This window comes from Syzygium oleosum, unplaced genomic scaffold, assembly GCF_021117445.2.
Source record: "Syzygium oleosum isolate NSW1041296 unplaced genomic scaffold, Sole_v2.1 Sole_v2.18, whole genome shotgun sequence".
Lineage (NCBI taxonomy): Eukaryota > Viridiplantae > Streptophyta > Magnoliopsida > Myrtales > Myrtaceae > Syzygium > Syzygium oleosum.
The window spans coordinates 4,354,503-4,377,585 of NW_026607502.1; the positions used below are offsets into that span (position 1 = coordinate 4,354,503).

The 23,083-nt window shown below is 41.0% G+C and overlaps 2 protein-coding genes across 2 annotated transcripts; both read right to left on the reverse strand.

Moving 5' to 3' along the window:
• Positions 1-6,683: 6,683 nt before the first annotated feature.
• LOC115688929 (phospho-N-acetylmuramoyl-pentapeptide-transferase homolog) lies at positions 6,684-12,114 on the reverse strand. The gene is made up of 8 exons (XM_030614892.2): positions 11,915-12,114; positions 11,378-11,452; positions 10,905-11,122; positions 10,340-10,790; positions 10,159-10,223; positions 8,814-9,007; positions 8,401-8,609; positions 6,684-7,105 (listed from the first exon to the last, which is right to left on the reverse strand). The coding sequence occupies exons 1-8, from the start codon at positions 12,044-12,046 to the stop codon at positions 6,923-6,925; spliced, it is 1,527 nt and encodes a 508-aa protein (XP_030470752.2). The 5' UTR covers positions 12,047-12,114; the 3' UTR covers positions 6,684-6,922.
• A 4,509-nt stretch (positions 12,115-16,623) lies between these two features.
• Positions 16,624-22,262, reverse strand: LOC115666409 (la-related protein 6A). Its single transcript, XM_030588141.2, has 11 exons — positions 21,918-22,262; positions 21,610-21,691; positions 20,505-20,599; positions 20,347-20,418; positions 20,185-20,264; positions 19,969-20,053; positions 18,381-18,428; positions 18,208-18,273; positions 17,967-18,104; positions 17,286-17,379; positions 16,624-17,199 (listed from the first exon to the last, which is right to left on the reverse strand). The coding sequence occupies exons 1-11, from the start codon at positions 22,200-22,202 to the stop codon at positions 17,072-17,074; spliced, it is 1,173 nt and encodes a 390-aa protein (XP_030444001.2). The 5' UTR covers positions 22,203-22,262; the 3' UTR covers positions 16,624-17,071.
• Between the last annotated feature and the right edge of the window lie 821 nt (positions 22,263-23,083).

The following is a 23,083-nucleotide window of genomic DNA, read 5'->3' on the forward strand; positions in this document are numbered from 1 at the left end:
CTGGGCCTTCCCGAAGCCCAGTGATCCTTGCCGGCTTCCAACAAGGGCCTACTAACCTAGATTTAGGGGAGGGCGAGACCCTCGCCCTAGATTTGAGATAGCCTGATCGGTGACCCTTGCTCAGATCCCAAATCTAGGCCAGCAGGCCCTCGTTAGGGGCCGGCAAGGGTTGCTGGGCTTCGAGAAGGCCCAGGCAACCTCCACTGGCCCTTCCCGACGTCTGTGGCGATGACCACTAGTGAGGGCTTGGCTACAACCGTTGCTCTAAATTTGGATTTAAAAAAAAAAGAATTAGCTTTTTTATTTTTTATTCTAATTTAGTTTGTATTTTGAATATTTTTTCTAACGTGGCATTTGTTGGGCATCACATCGTCACCGCATGTCTTAAGAAAATAATAAAATAAGACACGTCAAACATTTTTCATTAGCCTAATTGGATAGAGTTAACGGAATGACTTAATTGGACTAATTTGACAAGTTTTAGGATTTCATTTTACTTTATGAAAATTTTAGGACTCAATTGTATTTTCGTGACAAGTTTTATGACTTCCCGTAAACTTATCCCAAAATTAGAATAGCAATTCTTGTTTTTCTTTTCATTTTTCTACTTTCCACATTAGTATTTTCCGAAATTTGCTCTCAATTTCGAAATTGAATATCTAAGGGTTGGGGTGGGACACACATGGTCGTTAACTTTAATAATGCCTTTACCATTTGCTTTACCTCAATTGTAGTAGTAGATTCGGTGGTTCCTTAGAAGAGATTCGGAATCGTAGAATAAATGGATGGATGGGATCGAAAATGTATTTTTTTCTTTTGGTTAGAAAAGGAATCGACTTTCATTACTGGAAATAAGTACATGGATACACTTCGTTTGCTTCGGAACAAAAAAGCTCTAAGAGGGGTAGGAGGGTTCAAAAGCCAATTTCGTGGTAATCTATTTTTATTCTGAGCTTTAACCACCCAATCAGCAACTCTATTGGACTCTCTATTAACATGGGCTAACTTTAAATCCTTGAAAGATTTGAGGAGCGAGTGGGCTTTTTTGATAAGGCCTTGTACTTCCCAGCCGATTTGTGCTCCGCCAGTGAGTGCGCTTATCAGATCAGAATGGTCTGACTCCACTTTAAGTGAGACTTCAGTTCGCGTGGAGAAATACATGAGAGTTTCCAGCATGGCTTGCGCCTCCGCCTGAGCTGCTGAAGACGCCCTAATAGATCGCGCAAAGCCATCAATTAGTTTCCCAGAGTTATCTCGGCACACACCCGCCACTGCACCTTCATTTGTTCCAGGCAAGTAGGTTCCATCGATATTAATTTTTAGTTCTTCCAGTTCTGGTGGCCGCCATTGATGGAGGCGAAAGCTTGCTGCTATTGTAGTTTTCTTCTTCCCAGGGAGCCACCGATCATGATTTCGTTTCATTACAGTTGCTTCAGCCATTACTTCCTCCGGGTTTGGCTTTTGCGCTCGAAAAACAGAGTGGTTTCAAGTTTTCCAAATTTGCCAAAGAACAAACGTTAGAAGCTCAAAAGTAACCGAGGTATGTTTAAATTCAGCTAACCACACTTCGAATCGCTTCAAACCTTGAGCGGAGACATTGATGTTCAGAGTTGTATTTTTCCAGATTTTCCTTGTCCATGGACAAAGAAGGAGAGCGTGTTCTACCGTTTCAGGGCTTTGATTACAGAGGCTATAGAGGGGGTGAGGTAAGATTTTCCTTCTGAAAAGGTTATCCTTGGTAGCAAGGGCATTTTGGCAAGTGCTCCATAGAAAAGATTTTATTTTGGGGTATGTGTGGGATTGCTATATCTTCATCCACAGTGATTTGGGAATTTGATAAGAGGAAGATGCCTTTTCTGAAGCTTGGTTGGTTGTTACCTCTCTGCTATTTTTATATGCACTCTTTACCGTAAAACTTCCTGATTTTGAAGGTGTCCACGCCATTCTATCTTCCATTTCCTGGCTCCCCAAGGCAGTAACTATGATTTCATTGCTGGTATCTGGATCAAAAAGTTCCTGTACCAGTTGCTCATTCCAGCATTCCTCTTCTTTTATAATTAGATCTGACACCATTCTAGGTTCATTTATGTTCGAGGATCCCCCAATCAAACCCCGTTTAAGCCATCTATCTTCTCTAATATTAATCTTTTCCCCATTACCGACTACCCATCTGATCGATGGTTGTATGGCATCTCTTCCAATAACAAGGCTTTGCCATCCCCAAGAAGGTCTACTTCCTTTCCTAGCGCACCAAAAATTCTCTCTTGGGAAATATATTCCTTTTAGAAAACGACTCCACAAAGATTAAGGATCTTGTGATATCCTCCACGCTTGTTTTCCCAACATAGCCTTGTTGAAAGTCAATAGATCTCGAAACCCAAGGCCTCCGGCATCCTTTCTATACTTCAAGGTCTCCCACCTTTTCCAATGCAAACCCGTTTGCTTTATTTTGTTTTTCCACCAAAACGCAGCTATCTTTTTCTCGATAGCTCGGCAAATGGAGACTGAAATTTTGAAAATCGACATCGCATACTGAGGTAGTGCTTGTACTACTGATTTAATGAGGACTTCCTTTCCCGCTTTCGATATCAGATTTTCCTTCCAACCTTCAAGCTTCTTGTTTACTCTCGTGGTAATCTAAGCAAACATCTATTTTTTCGATTCCCCCCAATCAGATGGAATGCCTAAATATTTGTCCATTTTTTCTATCTCAAGGACTCTTAGTTGTTCTGCCATATTTCTTCTTAAATTCTGTGGGCACTCCTTACTGAAAAAGATTCCCCACTTGTTTAAATTGACTGCTTGGCCTGAAACAAAGCAGTATTGGTTCAGAACTGAAGCAATATTTTGGCATTCAGTGATTGTCCCATCTAGAAAGAATATTGAGTCATCTGCGAATAACAAGTGGGATAAAGTGGGGCAATAATTGTTGAAACGAATTCCTTTGATGTTTTCATCCCCCACAGTTTTTTTCATCAGCAAAGACAGTACATTGGCAACCAATATAAATAGATAGGGGGATAACGGATCACCTTGTCAGATACCCCTCGAAGGTTGAAAGTAGGGCAATGGCTCTCCATTTAATTTAACACTGAAAGTCACCGTGGAAACACATTGCATTATCTAGTTTACCCATTTTGCGCAAAAACCAAATTTCAGCAAGCAAGCTTCCAGGAAATTCCACTCTATTCGATCGTACGCTTTTTTCATATCTAGTTTCAGTACCGCCTGGAACTTTCTCTTTCTCTTTCTCTTTCTCACCCTTAGTTGATGAAGCACCTCTTGGACAATTAGGATATTGTCTTGGATTTGTCGTCCACTAACAAAAGCACTTTGCTCTTCACATATCAAATCTGGAAGCCAAGGCTTTAGTCTGTTAGCCAAGACTTTTAAGATGATTTTATAAATAAAATTGCACAAACTTATAGGGCGATATTATTCCAGTGTCTCCGGGTTAGGTACTTTGGGAATAAGGGAGATATGAGTCTTGTTTAAAATTGGATTTAACATTCCAGACGTAAAGAAATTCTACACCTCCTTGAATACATCCTGCTGAACCTCTTCCCAAAAGTGTTGATAAAATTGCCCATTTAGTCCATCCGGCCCTGGTGCCTTAGTGGATCCCAACTGGAAAACTGCTGCCTTTACTTCCTCTAGTGTCACTTCAGTTGTTAGACAACAGTTTATTTCTTCTCCAACCAAGCTGTGACAATTTTCTTACACTAGTTGAAAACCGCGGGAGCCCTCTGAAGTATAAAGGTTCTTAAAGAAATTCTCCGTTGATTGCTTTAATTGATCAACATCTCATATCCATTCCTCATTTTCAGATTTCAGCATTGTAATTATGTTCCTCTGCCATCTTTGTATGGTGGTAGCATGAAAATACCTTGTATTTTTGTCTCCCCACTTTAACCAATTTATTCTCGATCTTAATCCCCAGTACATTTCTTCCTGTCTCCACAATTTTTCGATTTCTTCCTTCAGCGATTGAACTCTTTGTCGGGCTTGTCCTCTACTTGAATGGTTTGTAAGTTGCTGGATTTCCTTCTTCAGGCTCTTGATTTGTTTATGAGCATTTGTGAACTTGCTTTTGCTCCAGACTTCTAGTTCACCTGAAACTCTTTGTAGCTTTGTCAACAAATTCTGGTTTGTATCTTCTGCCTTCAGCCAAGCATCTCTTACTATTTCCCCACATTCAGTCTCTTCCAGCCAGAAAGCTTCAAACTTAAATTCCTTTCTCCTTTTTTGTGTGTCCTGGGGATAGAAAAATTAATAGTGGGCTATGGTCGGACCCAATAGCCAGTAATGCATAAACCTTTGCTTCCGGAAAAGTGACTCTCCACTCCATAGAACATATCGCTCGATCTAGTCTTTCCTTCACATATGCATCCCCTTCCCTATTGTTAGCCCATGTATATGCACACCCTTTGCTCTCTAGGTCCATGAGGCAGCAAGAATCTAAGAAATCCCGAACAGCCTTCATTTTGTAGTTCTCCGCCAAACGCTTTCCAACTTTTTCCCAGAGGTAAAGAACTTCATTGAAATCCCCAGCACAAACCCATGGAAGGTTGTTGGAGTAACTTATCTGGTACAATTCCCCCCAAAGGTGAAGTCTTGCTTGAAAGTCATTTGGTGCATAAACAAAGGTGATACGCATTCTTCGCTTGCTTGCTATCTGCTCCCCAACCACATCCACAAAGTGTGGAGAGTGAGACTCCACTTTAACCGAGATTCTATCGTCCCAAATGAGTGCCAACCCCCCTGCGATCCCTATTGGATGCACCACAAAAAAGTTCTGATACTGCAAACGTTGCTTTAAACGAAAAACCACTTCTTCTTGGTTTTTTGTTTCCGTTAAGAACAGCAAACTAGGCCTCTCCTCAGCCACTAGGGCTTGGATGGCTTGAATTGTCAGGGGTGTGCCCAACCCCTGACAATTCCAACACAGAAATTTCATGTGTAACCTGATGGCTTGTTCGGGCTAGCCACCAGAGCCCATTGTTCATTCCCTGCTGCCAATTGGACAGGGGTATCAAGTAACTGGGTTTCATCAAGTACCGACATGTTAGATTGTTGAGTATTGTAGGGGTTGTACCTCCTTGCTTTCTTGACAACTGGAATTTTCTTTTCGCAAAGCTTTTTCTTCTGATAAACTGGGACTATGGTCTTAATTACCTCTGTTTGTGCAAGATTCGTGACAGAAGGTGGGATTACTTCAGTCATTTGGCTATCCTGCACTTCAAAATTGTAATCTCCAGTAAGTACCTCCTTTCCCTTCCTCACCTTGTTGCTGTTTGGTTGCTTCGGTTGGCTGGAGGTCCCTGGTTCATATAGCACCATCTGTCCTGGGTTTGCCGGAGTACCTGGGACCTCTTCTTCTTCACTACTAGCTTTTTCCTTTCTCCAAAAAAAAATCTTCTAGAAAGGGCTATTTTCTTGATCCTCGGTCTTTAACCATGAGCCAAAAATACATCCATTCTCTGAAGCGAAATTTTTTTCGTTGTATGGCACCTCCTCATAGTAGGTAGCATAGTGAGGAGCCATCTTTTAGCATGCTTCAGAAATTCCTATACAATTGCTCTAAGGATCTAATTTGATGATATGGTGAACTTCAATAAATTAAAAGGGGGCGCGATGCTTGGATTAGATCCCGAATAGAAAAAAGTAGCGTGAATCGTTAGCTTTACATTAGACATTAAACATAGTGAAATGTCTGAGAAAGATCATATCGAAAAGATATTTTTCTAAAGATTTTGTTCTTTTTTTAAAATTTGAAATACTATACTTTGGACAAGATAGCTCACTCTTACGCTTGTTCCGTGACACTATACTTTAATGGCATGGCATAAATTTACCCAATTGCATATGTTTAAACAATAACTTTTGGATTTTTATTGAGTTTCACTGCCAATAGAAGAACTACTTTCCAATTTCATCTTTAGATAGTTGACATATGAATAAGTTCAGTCACGTATCGCAATCTACGCGTCAACATCCAAAAATGCATGCGTAAAAAGTTTTTAGCGCTGAAAACGGACCTAATAATAGTCCATTTTAGCTTATAATCTTGTTCATAAATAATGTACTTTGACTATGATTGACCAATAAGTAATATCATCGTATCGCTTCACTCGTTTCCTTTACAGTCTTATTGTATTTCGAATCATATTGTGATATTTAACGGTCCAATGACGAAAGTTTTTCAAATCATTCACAAAGGATATGATTAAGTTGGATAAATTGAAAGAGAGACAGCGATGCTTGGATTAGATCCCAAAGGTAGGAGAAAGTAAGCATGGATGGCTAGCTCTACATTGAGAGCCTTCAGGACAATAAAATGTGTGAAATTTATCGGATCGAAAAACCCTATTTGGTAAGATTTTTTTCAAAGATTAGACCTCACATTGTCGGCTTATTTAGACCTAGATGCATCTAGATAAAAATTAAAAATCCTAAGGAATAGAAAGAAAATTGAGTCTATTTCCAAAGGATCAAGTCCAAGGAAATGAGCCCCTCTTTAGGAGGGGAGGCATTATATATAGGGGCGTTGGTAAAGGACTGCTTAGTCACAAATCCAATCAAGCCTCCCTTAACGTCTAGCGGATAGCGCACAAGGAGGAAAAATTGGCAATTGCTTCACGACAAGAGAATGAAACTAACTGAAGAAAACCAAAGCAGCTGACGATGAGGAACCACTAAACAGGAGAAATTCTTTCATAGCGATTCGTATGCCAAATAGAATCAGACCGCTGAGCTCAGGAGATGTCATCCTACCATATCTGTTAACTCGGTATGAAATTTCATGCCGGAGAGAACGGAAAAAACAAGAAAAAAAAATTGTATCTAAGTGTAAGTGTTCCTATAAGTGAAATGAGAATTTCTATGCACTAACTCAAAAAGTTTCTGAAAATTTCTATAAAAATTATGCTGATATAAGACCCACATACCCAGCGAACAAGGACAATATGGACGATAAAAGGTATACCCCGGCTACAATAATCGGTTTTTTGAAACCACATAATTCGAGATGATGATGAAGGGGTGCCATCTGAAAAATGCGATCCCCATATCCATGCAAGCACTTGGTGGCTTCGAAATGTGATGCCTGAAATATGGATACAATCAATTCCAGGAACTAGGCAAGGCAACATGATAAGAAAAATCATCACCATTGCTTTTGGCAATACATGCGCAATGCAGGACAGATGGCGGTAAATGCAAAACAAAAAACCAAACTTCACCTGTCATAATTAATGAATACCGGGGAACTTCTTGAATGTGTATAAAGTTTGATTTACACACAATGAACCTAAATGCCAAATTCTTTCCACTACTATATCAAATAAAGCCACGGAGGGAGAATTTGACTCAAGGCCTCTCTTACTCATAAAACATATGATTAGAGTAACTTGAAGAACCTGTGTGTTCTGTTGAAACAGAAAAAGTTTAATATAGATCAATTAATGGCCAAAGGTAAATGTTGAAACAATCCTTATTGAGAATTAAATTTCTTGTGATGCTTAAAAAATATCTCCATATTTTTGTACTGATCAGTCCCTGTTGAATATCAATTTGCCCGATCAACAACAGGTAAATCAGATTCAGTGTTGGAATGCCAATATTCATGGAGCTGTCATCCCCCAATTCTAACCAGTGATTCCTTCCTGGTTATGTTCATAGCCTTAAAATCCAGAAGTTAGCTGAAACCTGGACCTGATCTGTCTGAGATAAACCCTGGTACTGTGACTCAAACCAATCTTCAAAGATAAAGGCTTTAGCAGGGCCCTTGTGCTTGGGTACATTTGCGACTTCTTCTGGGATCAAGCAATAGAACTTTGGTGCTAAGAAGTAAGAACTATCCTTTCTTAACTTTGTAATTTAGATTAAACTTACCTAAGACAGAAGAAGAAATCAATTCTTCTGATAGTGGCTGACTAAGCGGTACCAGTGCTCTCTTGAGATATAAAGGCACATATATATCCTAGCACTAGTAATCACCCCCATAGGCTATCGATTGGTAAAAAAATACACCGGTATTTATGGTCCTCTTTAGGGGAAAGAAGCCCTCCTCTAGATGAGTACATCCTAATGTCAGTCTCATGTTGAGGTCTCCAAAGAGGAGGACACTATATGAAATGAGATCTTCTCAAAGATGTAGAGCAATCTTCAGTCAAACACAAGGGCTGTGTATCCGTAACCAAAGTGAGTGCATCGCAAGATCATATTTCCAAACATCGAAATTTTCTTGACCTCGTTATATTTAATCTAATTGATGAAATGGCAAAGATATCAAAACAGCCAAGCGAAGGCTAGTTACTCTGTAGGGACAAAGGACACTGCATATTCTTAGGCGAAAAAGTATATTGTAACCATACTGTAATAAAGTATTCCATGACTAACCTGCAAAACTACAGAGAATGCTTCAACAACGAAAACCCCAGAAGAAATGAATAACGGAAGGAACATTCCCGTACAGGCTGCCATTGCAGCTAGTGCTCCACCAAGTGCTAGAGATCCAGTATCACCCATGGAGACAGATGCTTTGTACCGATTATGCAAAAGAAAACCAACACAGGCTCCAGCCATTGATGCACCGAAGATAGCAAGGTCTACCTTCCAATATACACAGTTGTTAGTATACTGAAACATACAGAAAAAACTGACTCTACAACACTGCTAAACCTCAGAACCTGTCGCAATGAAACTCTCTCAGGATTAGTTTTTCTCTTTTGAAAGATCTGTTCACATTGGTTAAACTCTTCAGATGCACCAGAAGACACTTTACATCTATCTCCACTCTTCACAATACTCACCAGCACATATCGGAAGCACCACAGCTGACATTGCTATAAAAGCCAGTGCAGAAACCCCTCCCGCCAATCCATCAAGACCATCAGTTAGATCAATCCCATTTCCCATAGAGACGAAGCAAAACGATGTCAACAAAGAATAAAACTTTCCCAGGCATACAATGCCCAATGGTGCTGGTAAGGGAACCAACTTTTTCCTGCATTAAGAAGGCAAATGAGTGAATCGAACTAATAGATGGATGCTTACTAAATAGAAAGGCAATGCCACAGTAGGAAGTAAACATTTTATCAGCTAAACAAAAAATATAAAACTTGAAAAAACAAACGGATGTATAAGCTATTGATGAAAAGGAGCTAAGCATGGCATCTTAATAAACAAACATAATCTACTTCAACAAATTCGCAACAATTTTGTCACAGGACATTCTCATAATAACTTCAGTACTTAGCCTAGTTCCTTAATAGTAAAGGGGGGAAAAGGAAAGAGATAACTGTCAGTCACATGATTTTGACCCCTAAAGGATAATATAAGGTCCACTAAAATAGGGATCTGCAAATTATCAACTTTTCGCTAACTCCATCCAATTGGAGAAGTCCCTATGCAAAACAGAACGAAGCACTTTTTTTTATTAAAAAAGAAAGAAACTTACGACATGATACATGCAACTATAAAAGTTGAGACAAAGACCTGCCAAAAGAAAGATATGCCAAAGTCTCTGCTTTACCGGTACTAAAGATAACATTAAACAAAGAGAAACTCATGAATGCAGAATAAGATGCAAGTGCTGATCTACAAGAAGCGAATTACATAAATTTAATTCCTTGAGAAGAAAATAGTACTAGAGGTTTTTGATTGATCATTTGTTAGTGGAAGGATGCTGTTCTAATGATCACTAAATCTCAATGTTTTACTAAAGTCCATTGTAAAATTCACAGAACTCCAAAAGCCGGATCAGTCAAGAAAAATGGGTCTCCGTACTTCTCGACCCAACATATGCCGTTGTCAAGAAAGTTGAGTCATTTATGTATAAGACATCTGCAAACAGACGGACTCTCCTTCACTTGAATTGAATCTTAAAACTGTTCACCTTCTGCTTAAGGTAATTTGCACCATGCGCCTAGTTTTTCTAATTGCCGTTACCTCTCAAGCAATGACTTTGAAGAAGAATACACATCCAATAGTGATTTATGTAATGTTCTTGCAGCATTTTAGTGTCTTCCATCAATTGACAGATGAAAGCACCAGAAAAATTTCAGGAGTGAAATTTTCTTAAAACATTGGCACAAGATTAGATATGTAAGTTACCATCAGATAAAGGTTGATCAGATTAGTTACAAGAAGGTATACATGCCATAAGGTGATGATATCCTCGTGCAATCCAGCCACAAAGCAAAACTTGTCGCAACAACAACCTGTAAACCATTCAGAATCAGTTTTCAGATATTTATCGAACGGGTTCTTTGACTAAAGACACCTTAAGGAGACATCTGAATCTGTGTAGGGAATTGATGTAAGAAAGAAAGCTTGCCTCTAACAATAATTTCACCCAAGCAGATAAACCATGATTTCGATTCTCGGCGAGGCTTAGGTTATCATCTATAAACCCAATTGCAGCAAATGACAGAGTCGCTACAGTAGCTGCAGTAACTTCAGTTGAAGAAAAACCAGCTATGGCTTGTGCAACGGCTACACCAACGGGCACAAAAAGCAATCCGCCCATTGTGGGGGTTCTCTTTTTCAAATAGTGTCTCACAGGCCCTTCCTTACGTATGATTTGGTAAATATTAAAACTATCAAGCAAGGGAACAAATATGTAGCCTACACAGGACGCTATAAAAGCCGACATGAAAAAAGGACGAGTCAAGTAAAATTGCGGCAACGGTAATCTGACAATCCGCCAAGCACACCAATCCAAGAGCAAAAGCAAGGTCGTCAGAAAAGTAATCAAGCCCATGTTGTTCAAAATCCCATATTTGATCCTGCGAGTATACATATTTGAAAAGAACCAGGTTAGTATGAAAACAATCTTCCTTCGTATTGCATCCATAAGCATCTTTGGTCACATCTGACTGCATTGAAACAGTTCTAAATACCTGCGTTTCTTCCGGCGCCTGCCAATCATTGCAAATCTATGAGCAGTAATTGTGAATGCATCATTCGTCGATACTTTGTACTTTGGCAAATCCATGTCATTGCTCGGAGTTAACATCATTTCACTGTCACTATCTTCACCATCACTGGATGAAATCATATAACCACCGGTGCCCTCACTGCCACCCCAATCGTCAAGGGATGGGATATCGACTGCGTCCTAGAGAACATTAATGAAAATGACGAATCCTAATAGGTACTTCAACAGAATCATAAACAAGGGCATGGACCAACAAGAGAAAACTAGCGGATTTTACTCAGAGATAAAGAGAAACGGGATACCGGGGCAAGATGTTTATTTTCTGGAAACGGATGCTTATACAAAGTAAACTTTATTTGATTCACACATAGCATAAAACAGCAGAAACTTGCGTAGAGCACAAACACACTTGCTATTAGTGCGCAAAAGGGTTACCTCATCAAATGCCCGGTACGAAATGAGGCTCCGCCGCAGACGGCAACCGGGCCTTTGGAAAATCTTATCATGTACCTGTTTTGAGTTAAAAAAAAACAAAAAGCAGATAAAAGTGAATTGGAGGACCACATAAACAGCGTATAGCCATCCAAGTTCAGAACTTTGTAAGCTTCAAAAAAAAAAATATATATTCCACTGTCCAATCAATAACAGCACCGCGCCCAAGCACATTCAAATGACCGCACGGAAAAGGAATTCCACCGAACTCAGACGACGCCCTCTTCACGTCCATGTCGATTTACGGTTCCCAGAACGAGATAGCAATCGACAGAAGCCAGCATCTCCCTCCCCATACCAAGCAAAGTCATCCGCCGTTTCCCCCCTCCCATTTCCTCCACAACGGACCGACCGAGAATTTCCGAATCGACTCAATCGACTGATGGCAAGAGACGACATTCGATGCCATTCGCAATCGAGGCACGAGGCTCACCGGACTCCATTTCTGATCGACGACGGGGGAGAATCGGAGTCGCGTACCTTGAGGCCGGCACGAGCTCCGGCGGAGCGGCGCTCGGGGGGGCAATGCGATCGGGCGGGGCGGGGGGCGGCGGCGGCGGCGGCGGCGCGCGGGGGATCGAGCTTAGCGGCGGAGGGCGGCGGGGCGCGCATGGCGGGCGTGTCCGGCGGCGACGGAGCCGCTGCGATCCTGAAGATCGGCGATCACGAGGAGGAGCAGCAGCAGAAGGGGAAGGAGAGATCGAATCGAATCGAGGAGAATATTCGATTGGGAAATGCGGAAAGGCGTTTTTATACGCACGGAGCGAAAGCTTCTTCGAGGGAGAGAGAGTGGGAAAAACCGACCGAACTCCGCTTCGAAACCTTCGCTACCTGAAATTTGGTGCTTCGGCAGTTGAGTCCCCCTCACGCGCCTTCCTGGAGCGCGTGCTGCACCACATCATCTTCACGTTCACTTCACTTCCTTTTTGTTTTTTGTTTTTTGTTTTTTTTTTTTTTGTGTACACTTTACTTCCTTGGATTGGAAGGAAAATAGCAGTTGCTGTTTATGTTAGGAAGGAGAAAATTCTAAATAAGGACCTAAAGTGTCATCATTTTATCAAATAAGTGTTTAAAGTGGATTTTATTTCAGATAAGGGCCTGAAGTGGATCTTGTTTCAAATAAGGACCGGAGGTGGTCATGTCAATTTCAAAAAAGGGTTTGACCTTATCGGCTTGTCAATGACATTTTCGTCTTTTGCTCTTTTTTCTTTCTCTCCTTTCTTTTTTGCCTTTTTCTGTTTTGATTCTTCTCTTTTCGCCGTTGGCCGATCTCAGGCGACGGTTGGCGACACCAGGAGAAAGCCGGGCGAGGCCGCCCTCAAAAGCCACAGGTGAGGGCTGACCTCACATGGGCGACCCCTCACTAGCGACTAGCGAGGACCTGGGCGAGGTGACCCTCGCCAGAGGCCAACGAGGGCTTGCAGGCCCTCGCCCAAGACTCACTTTTGTGTAAAAACCGAGTACTTGTGCTAACTTTGTCCAATTTGACTAACAAAACATACCGATATTGTTTTTTTTAATATTTTATCTCTTTTGAAATCCAAAAATTTTCCATAAAAAAGACAAACTCAAAAAAGAAAACTAAAACTTAAAAAACACACACACACACACAAATGGAGGGCTCTCCTGCTTGTGGCCATTGCTCCATCGCCGATGGGGCGTTGACCATAGCTGGTAGGGTTGTTGGTGCCTCAACAACCCTCAGCGACTAGAGGGGAGGGCTTGTTGGCCCTCACCAAAACCGGGAGAAGGCTGGCCCTCTCCCATAGCTAGGCGAGGGTCATTAGCCCTCGCCAAATCGCCGGCAACCCCGCCAGCCATGACCAATGCCCCACCGATGATGGGGTGGCGGCCACAAGTGGCAGGGCTCCTTCCCGTTTCCGACTTAGGTTTGTTTTGTTGTGTGTGTGTGTGTGTGTTTTTTTTTTTTTTTTTTTTTTAAGTTTTAGGCTTTTTCTTTTTAATTTCTTAATTTTTAATCTAATTTAACTAAAATGTAGGTTAAAGTTGTCTTTGGACGAAAATACCCTATACAGTCTCGAAATTTAGCCGACCGACAAGGTTAGTCCCTTATTTGAAATTAACATGGCCACTTCATGCCCTTATTCGAGAAAATGAGAACACTTCGAGTCTTTACTTAGAATTTTCCCAATCATGAACTAATAATGCCCGAAATTCATAATCTTCTCTCTATCTCTTCTTACTTCCAAGCTCGGCGCTTCATGGAATCATAGAGAAAAAGTTCTAGGAAAATATAGTGTTGGCGCAAAGCCATTGACCAGCGAAGGGCGCGTCGCGGTTGAGGTTTGGATTGAGCACGCTGAATCTTTCCGGAGTCAACTCGAACGTGTGTTTGCCATGCCAAGGCGAGTATCTCCATAAACTGACTCACATTTTAGTCTGACGGACACCGGCACGTCTATTCTCGATCCACATCCAAAGTTAAAATGCGGGTTTAGAAGCTAGAGTAATACACGGGACATGGAACGAGAAATCGTTATCACGAAATCATTTGTTCTAGCTAGCTGATGACATTGAGGGATTCATTGTCATGCTTCCTCTCCAAACAACAAGACGTGCAACTTCGAATGTTGAATGGATCTATTTGTTTTCTCACAGTCAACTTTCTTGGATAACTGCTCTCGACTCTCTGTGTCTTTCATAGGTTTTCATGCATATTATGCGTACTCACTATGCGCACAAGACCAAACTTGATAATAATTATTTGTATGCAACAAACTGTGAGCCATTTCCGATGTCAACAAGGACTTCGTGTTTGATAAGTAAATAGAAAATTTATTTCCTTTTTTGCATCCCCACCATGATGTTGGAAAGAGTCCAATTTGGACTTTCTTAATATGACCTAAATTTCCTTGTTATTAAACAACGGGTCGAATTTCAAATGAATTGGGACTAACTCAAAGCCATAATAAATAGGGTTAATACCACCAAAAATCCCAAACTGGTACGCGCGTGATAATTTTACCCCGAATTTTTTTTTTTACCACCAAAAACCCTAAACTGGTACACCTGTGACAATTTTACCCCAAACTTTTTTTTTTACCACCAAAAACCCCAAACTAGTATACTTATGATAATTTTACTCCAAACTGGTAAACCCGTGACAAATTTACCCTAAACTATTTTTTTGACCACGAAAAACTCCAAACTGGTACACCTGTGACAATTTTACCCCGAACTAATAATTTTTTAATATTATTTTTTCGAATTTTTTTTATTAATTTTTTTATTTTTTCTTCATCTTCAACCTCTGGCCGGCGAGGGCCGCCCTCGCCCGACTCAAGCGAGGGCTGCCCTCGCCGGATCCGGCGAGGGCGGCCCTCGCCGGCGTCGGGCGAGGGCGGGGTTGTCCTCGCCTGCCCAGGCGAGGGCGACCCTCGCTTGAGTCTGGCGAGGGCAGCCCTCGCCGGAGTCGGGCGAGGGCTGCCCTCGCCCGACGCTGGCGAGGGCGGCCCTCGCCGGCTTCCGCCTCTGGCCGGTCGCCGGTTGAAGATGAAGAAAAAGAAAAGAAAAGAAAAAACAAAAAAATTAATAAAAATTCGAAAAAATAAAAATATAATATTAAAATTTTAGTTTATGGTAAAATTGTCACATGTGTACCAGTTTGAGGTTTTTTGTGGTATGTTCAGGATAAAATTATCACAAGTGTACAAGTTTAGGATTTTTTGTGGTATGTTCGGGGTAAAATTGTCACACGCGTACCAGTTTGGGATTTTTGGTGGTATTAACCCTAATAAATAATTCTCCTCTATGGTGAGAAGTCCAGCTTCATCCTCATCGACCGTCATCTCTCCCGAGCCCCTCGGACTCTTCTCCCGCCGATCAAGTCCGAACAGTACTTGCACCTGGTCAATGGGATAGGGCTTCGTTAACATGTCTGACGCATTATCTGCTATATGCACTTTCTCAAGGGATGTGGTTCTCTTTGACACAAAATCATGAATATAGTGGTACTAGACATCAATGTCTTTCGTCCGCAATGATATATCTGATTCAAAGATATTACACTCCAATTGTTATAGTGAACAACAATCTTCTCCTGCCGTAATTCCATGTCACTGGGCAAACCACTAAGCCAAAGAGCTTTCTCGATTGCCTCGGTTAACACCATGTACTTTGTTTCAATTGTCGACAAAGGCAACTACCAATTGTACTTGCGCCTTCCAACCGGTGGCACGACCCACAAAAAAATCACCGGCGATCTTATCACCAATTACAATTACGCAAATCGAAAGACGCCAGAAGTATATACAGTGCCAAGTACCCCAATCGCGAAAGGTCAAACCACTTCAAGATTATTTTTCTTTTCCCCTTTTTTTCTTGGATTAATCTTGCAAACGCCGTCCATGGAGAAGGTTAGTATTCCGTAATATAAATGACGTGCATTCTAATTATAAAATGGAAATGTCGTCCCTGTTTATCTTGGCGTCTCTAAGCTTCTTTCCCTTCTTGGTATTGATAAATGTTTACGAGAACAAATTGGCAACTTGGTACTTACTTGGCGCCACTGATCGAAACTCAGATGCAAATTGTCAACAGATGACCAACCCCTCTCTCGTGCTATAAGCTGCTGCAACGGACGGTCTTCGTCGATTCGCGGCACTTTCTGAGTTTTGTTCTGCAAACGTCACAAAAGCACGCTTGGCTCGATAGCAAGAGTAAAAGAGTAAACTATAGTTCATCAAAAGACCGAATGGCACAAAGAGAATTCAGCAACTGGCGGGGCTGGTTTTTGCTCAATGTCTCGATCACGGCACGTGGTTAGAGAACAGAAACACCAAATCAAACTGAGATAGAAACTACCTAAAAAATGTTCGATTTTCGAAGTACACAAAAGCTGGAAAAAAAAAATTACAAGAGCATACACATACACACACTTTCTTACTTAGCATTTAGCACAGTGGATTCGTATGACATGCGAGAATGAACACGCGTAGGTGCCACCACATGCCAATCATTCAAAGAAAAGAGTATATGCTTTACCGATTTTCTTCTTCCGGTCTGGTGGCTTTGAGAGCTCATCCTCGAAGCTTACGTCAAAAGGATGCGAAGGCTTCATAAGTCGGTACAGAAAGAGGAGAAAACAAATGGGCATTTGGAAATCTAAGTTGAACGGGGCTTGAGTTAATGGAACAACAGGGACCAATAAGAACCGACACCGAAACCCATAATGAAATTAATTTATCTTCAAATGCAGAGACCAACGAAACCAGGCTACAAACATTGGGGTGTTCCTTGTTTATAAACCCCAGATCTCTTTGAAGACCTCAAATATTGTTCTCCACACATATTATCTATGCCAAACTTTACAGAAACTACACAAGTTACAGTTTTCGATCGCCCAACCAAGAAAAAACTTGTAATTTAGGCTGTCACAAGTCCACAATGAAGTCCCAATATCAGAAGCTAATGCACAAGCTGCCCAAGAGATGGAATTTTCTTACTACTAAATTACAATCCCTTTGCTCACAAAACATGGATGCACAGCTCCATCTCCTTCGCACAATCAATCCACCATACATCCACGACCACGCCAGAAACATTCAATCAAAGCTTTGAGCACTGAATTAACTGAGCATGAACCTCACAGCTCACTCCATATGACGGTAGATCTGCTTAACTTAGATCAGGAACCGGAGGTCTACCACGACCCATAGTGAATCCTCTTGTTCCATCAGGCATTCTTGGGCCTGGAGGAGGTTTTGAGGGCTCAACGATGTGTGTAGAAGTTGTAGTTCCATGCCCTGGCGAAAGATTTTTAACCATTGGCTATCATTACCACTTACGAGAAAAGGAACAAACAGAAATAAAGTAAATCACTAAGGGATACCGTGTCCATTCACCCCGCGAAGATTGTATCTCCTTGGTCGCCCATGGTTTCGGCTTCTGTCCTCATTTTTCTCCTTGGGAATATGGTCTCCATCCTTGTATATGAAAGGAGAGACATAACAATAAAGTGACAAAAAGGGCTTGAAAATTCCTCATGTTGCCCTTTCACTAATACACCTCAAATTCATCCATTATTTGAAGGCAGAAAAAATATTTATATCTCCAGTTGCAGTATCCTAAATAAACAAGGTTAATTAGCTTTGAACCGTGACTCCTCCCCTTTATTCAGGTGGGGGTACAAAAGGAAAGCATAATGCTATTGCTTATCTTATATATAGCTGGAAAGTTCCATTTAGTCAGGAAATTCTATAATTATCCTTGTACAAATGGAAGAAAGGCCTATAGATAATGTTAAGATTGTACTCACTTTTCTTTTCATTTTACACTCTATCAAGTAAACACCCGCAACTGTTGAGTAACCACTCACTCGCTATTTAACTTCTATCCCACTAAGCCAGTATGAATTGCAACGGCTCAACTTCACACATGCATAGCATGTGCCCGCAAGCTAGTCAACATTACTATACAAAAATTACCATCCCAGTTAAAGCCAGATGTTGTTCTACTATAAAAGAGCTAACTCAAGTCATAGTCACAACATCAAAGATGCAGAATCACTCACCTCTTCATCAGGCACACTATCATGATGCTCACTTAACTTGTGATCTTCCTCAACACCAACTTGATCGAATAAATGAGCAGAACCGTTCTTCTCAGATTCAGTAACCCTCCAGATTACTTTTCTCTGCCCTTGCTTGCCCTGAAGCAAAAGGGACAATTTCTTCCAGTTAGAAAAGGAGGAAGGAAAGCGAATGTCCAATATTTGATCCTGCAGAGAAAGAGAGAAATTTGAAACTGATTACCATGCGCTTTAGAATCTTGACATGCATGCCATTCCTCCAGTCCCCTTCATTATTCAAAGCAGCAACCTAATCAAGTCATCAGAGAAATGTCAGTTCCTGCAGGGACAGCTCGTTTAATTTTTGTAGTAATAAATGTTTTACAGTGTTAAAAGTTAAAAAGACTTGACACTCACCGCTTTCTCAGCAGCTTCAACAGCCTCATATTCTATGAGAGCATGTAACTACAACGAAAGCATGAAAGTGAATTAGGATAAAATAACTGAAGAAAAATTGACCAAACTTATTCAAATTCACTCACACACAAAAGACATCTCCATGACTATTAGACAAAGTGAAAACATGCCAACTCTAGAAGAAAGGACTAATATCAAGCATCATGTAAGGAACTACCGATTCAAAACCCACATCCACTGAACCATCACGACGCACAAATAAGACCTCTATTTAACATTGGTTGAGCAAAAATAGGAGGAGAAAACTTGAGCATGTATTGAAATCACCTCAAGTAACAAAGGGAAACATTTTTATACATAGTATTGTTTTACATTTGTCCTTTATAAGAATTCATTGCTGAAAATTATATATCAAATCATTATCAACACTATGCAAGCCAATACTGAAAAAAAAAAGTCTTGCAAGGTTTCCTAGGAAACAAAACAAAAATCATTACAATCATATGATAAAAATGCCAATACATGCATCTTACGGTTGCAATCACGTGATAAGAGGAAACAGAACCTGCAAACACATAACAAAGACCATTCTTCAACAAAAGACAAAACGAAATCTATTTAGTTTATCCACCATAGGTTTCTGGCCAAAGGCTAATGTCGATTCTTTCTAACTAAGAATATTTCCAGACTATGCAAAACACTGGCAAGGTTGGCATTCACAATGTGGGAAAGTGACTCATGAAGAATGAGTGCACTGTGAAGTAATGTTACTTTACACCGGTTTATACTTCTAAAGGCATTAATGGACATGACGGAGACATATCAGCCTTAATAGCTGTCATGGTGGATCAGTCTGACTAATGTATTGACATTTGGATGTGCAAAATCAACATAGAATCTCATTAGGCCCTTTTCTACGCAATCTCATCAACTTTTTTATCAATAAGCTGAAAAGTCCCACGAAATATTGAATAGGAAATAATATGAATTTGAGGTTCCTTAATGCTTATGGTGCTAGAAAAGGTTGCAGCCACCTTCCTGTATCATATACTATATTATTGACAAGTAGCAACTTTTTCCTCCGCTAGGTGTCAACCACATGAATCCTCATTTCCCCCCAGACATAGTCTTATACCATCAGTAAGGTTTCATAATCTAGAATGCTTCTTAAAAGTCTTACTTAAGTCATCGTAGAGTTCTCCACTTGAAATTGTATCACAGTATGTTGAAGTCTTTTTCACACATCTAAAACAATTCCACTAAGCTTCTACATGGTCATTGATCAGGACTTGACAAAAATATTAAAAAAAAAATCATACACCTTCAGCATCAATCCCATGTATCATTAAGTATAGCCATCCCAAAAGATTGATTAAAATTCAAGTGAAGAAAATCAACCATGATAACATACTTCAAGACATCCCTAAGTAAAGAAAACTGCACAAAAATTGCAAAAAACCAATATAAGCTCTCAAGGAAAGAACAACAGTAAAATGTGTACCCTAGATTAGGATGAGCATGGAAGCAAAACTATTATTATCAAACAACACAGACTTCACACGAAAAGCGCAAGCATCTATATGAATACCTTGGTGCTATGAAGTTTTTCTGACTTGCCATGCTTTTTTGACTCTTCTACTGCACTAGGATCATGGACAGAGATACTCTTCACCCTAATTACCAAAGAATAATTAGAATGTGCGTGTGCATGTGTTACGGAAAGACGAAGTAAAGCGAAGCAGGTGGACACGATTTTCTTTTAAAAGAAGGAAATCTTGTAAGAAAGGTAAAAATAAGAACATACTTTCCAACTTCAATAAAAATTCTCTTGAGGTTCTCCACTGAGTGATCTTCTGGCAGGTTCTCCACCAGAACAGTACGTAACTAGAATGCAGATATTCGATGTTAAGAAATCCATAATACAAAGTATAATAGGAAGGAAAAAGTTGGTCCGTTCTCATGATACCTTTGGATCCAGAGCCTCTGTACTTGGAAGAGGATGAAGTCGCTTCACCTTCTTCCCATCTGGACTCACAACCTGCAGTAACAAAAGGAAGTGTTTGTGGACCAATCCAATGCAGGACCTACAAGCTTCACAAAATTAAGAAGTGAAAAAAAGCTCACCAAAAATGTAGACTCCTTCAGTGCAGTTGCAACAACTGAATGATCTAGGGTTAGCTTTTTCATTTTCCTAAATGAAGCAACTATCCCAATAGGAACTGCAAAAACAAAAACCTACATAAATCATAAGCTTAACATAATATGAACAAACACACCAATACAACATATCCATGTTTAGTGGTAACAGAGAACTTTGAAAATGACATGAGACCAAGCAAGGCAAGGCGTGACTGACGTACACAAGAGAATAATAAAATGACAAGGAGAGAGGAGAAAAGAAAATTTTCTCATTTGAATGGCACCAAAATCAGCAATTTGGGCTACAAAAAAAATGGAAGATGTTTAAGCCAGTGTTTCAGAAGAATTTAATCCCTATGTTCCAGTTACTTTCAACAACTAGTACCATTAACACATCGAATGAAGAAGCAATATACCATCACTCCAATGCTGGCGCATCCCACCTCAGATGTTTCCTAGAACTCTACCAAACCCTCCAACCCACCCCCCTCTTCTAAAAAATAAAAACCACACACACACACACACACATCCCTTCCCCCCAAAAAGAGAAACCTCCTTTCTCTCATGTTTCTCCCGTTATTCTCGATTTCCTTTCCTTATAGTCTTCATGGACAGATTCCATCTAAACAACACTTATACAAGAGATACTTCACGATTCTTAGAGTTAGAACGATTTAAAGAACATTCACATGCAAAGATTGTTTGTTTTGAAAACAATAAATTAGTCATTTATTGAGCAAGAATTTCATCATCCATTTTATGCTAGATGAAGGAAACTGGATATCCTAATTGGGCCCCATTTCCCGTCAATAAATAGACTAACTAACATTCCTTGTACGGTCAGCCACTCATCGACACCTTGTAATCCAATTGACTCTGCCATTGCCCTGTTAAGGAACTCGTCGCACCAAGCTCAAGCAACCTCAAAATTTATTGATAAATCTTAACTTATACGGAACATCTTAGAGGAGCATACGAAAAACAAAAGGATATTACCTAAAAACCACTTGAAGAATTAAAAGCTCGAGAATCGGCAATAGCCACTTCAAGCCACTAATACTAATAAGAACCACGAAAGGAAATTACTTACCGAATCCTTGTTTGTTCTTCTTAATCCAACTCAACATATAATTATCAGTGGGCAAGTTTTCATCACTGAAATAATACTCCACCTGCAAAAAAGAAGACCATTTCATCACGTCAATAACTCCAAACTAAGTTCTTTATCGACAAAAAGAACTACATGATTGAGAAGGCACGTCGAGTCATTTCAACTCTTGCAATCTTAACCCGCACGCCAAAGACGCACGCCTTAACAGCACCGAAAAATATCAAGGAACACAACCCACAAGATCGCTAACCTAAAAGAGACGAGAGACAGAGAGACGGAGCGCTTGCCTGCCTGATGATCTTCCGCTTGAGATCATCGACGCCGGCGGCGGCGGCGGCGGCGGCGGCGGAGGAATCAGCAAGACCCTCGCCATTGCCATGATCGGGATCAACGTCGTCGTCGGACGACGGCGGCGACAGGTCCTCCGGGGCCTTCTCCTCCGGAGACCCGGCGGGGTCGCGATCGGGCCGCGGCGGGGGCGACCGAGGCTCCGCCGCTCCCCCTCCGCCGTCGGCGGCGGCGGCAGCGGCGGCGGAGGAGGGAGGCGGCTCCGCCTCGCCTTCCGGCGACATGGGAGAAGGTCTAGAGAGAGAGAGAGAGGGGCTCGGCGGAGAGCGAGCGATCCCGCCCTTTTTCTTTCTCTCTCTCTCTCTCTCTCTCTCTCTCTCGATTTCCGATTTGACGCTTCGCGTGCGACTTTATATATAGAGTCAAAGCAAAAGAGGCTGGTGTGGGGGGGTCAAAACGGCGGCGTTTTTGGGGGACATTATTGTGCATTTTTGTGAGGGAGTTAGGTCCAAATGCCTAAATGGATATTACATGCTAAGCACCATCAAGAAGTTGGTGATGCAATTGAGATGGATTAGCATTCATTAAGAACGAGGGATCTTAATTGAATTGCAGATGATATTGCTGGATCTTTTTGTATCGAAATGTGGAGTTCGTTATGACGGTACGAAAAATGCGCCGCCGCCGGAATGTACTTATTGCAGGTGATCAGCCCCCCGCCCGATCACGCTTGGCTACCACGAACGGTTGGATCGGGAAAATCCTAATCCCACTGTCCCACTTTACCCCTTTTTTTTTTGTCCCTCTGTTCTCTCGTATGAACCTGAACTTCCATCGCCGTCATGCCGAGTCACCATTGTCAAATCAAGCTGTCATTGCTCCTCGTTGCCTCCACCCCTTATCATCGAAATTCGATATGTTGATTTATCTTCCCCCCTCTTAAGCGGGAAAATTTATAATTATTTACCCTCTCTTTAAATTTGGAGGATCCTAATCCTAGTATGATATAGTCAAATTTGGAAAGCATATTATGTTTCCCTTGTGAAAACGTATCATCTCAACCAAATGTTCGAAACATCTCACGTCCTGAAAAAATCAATCTTTTTATCAAGGGGTTAAGTAAACCGGCACCTTCCTTTACTTGGGTTAGTAAAGAGGGGTGATA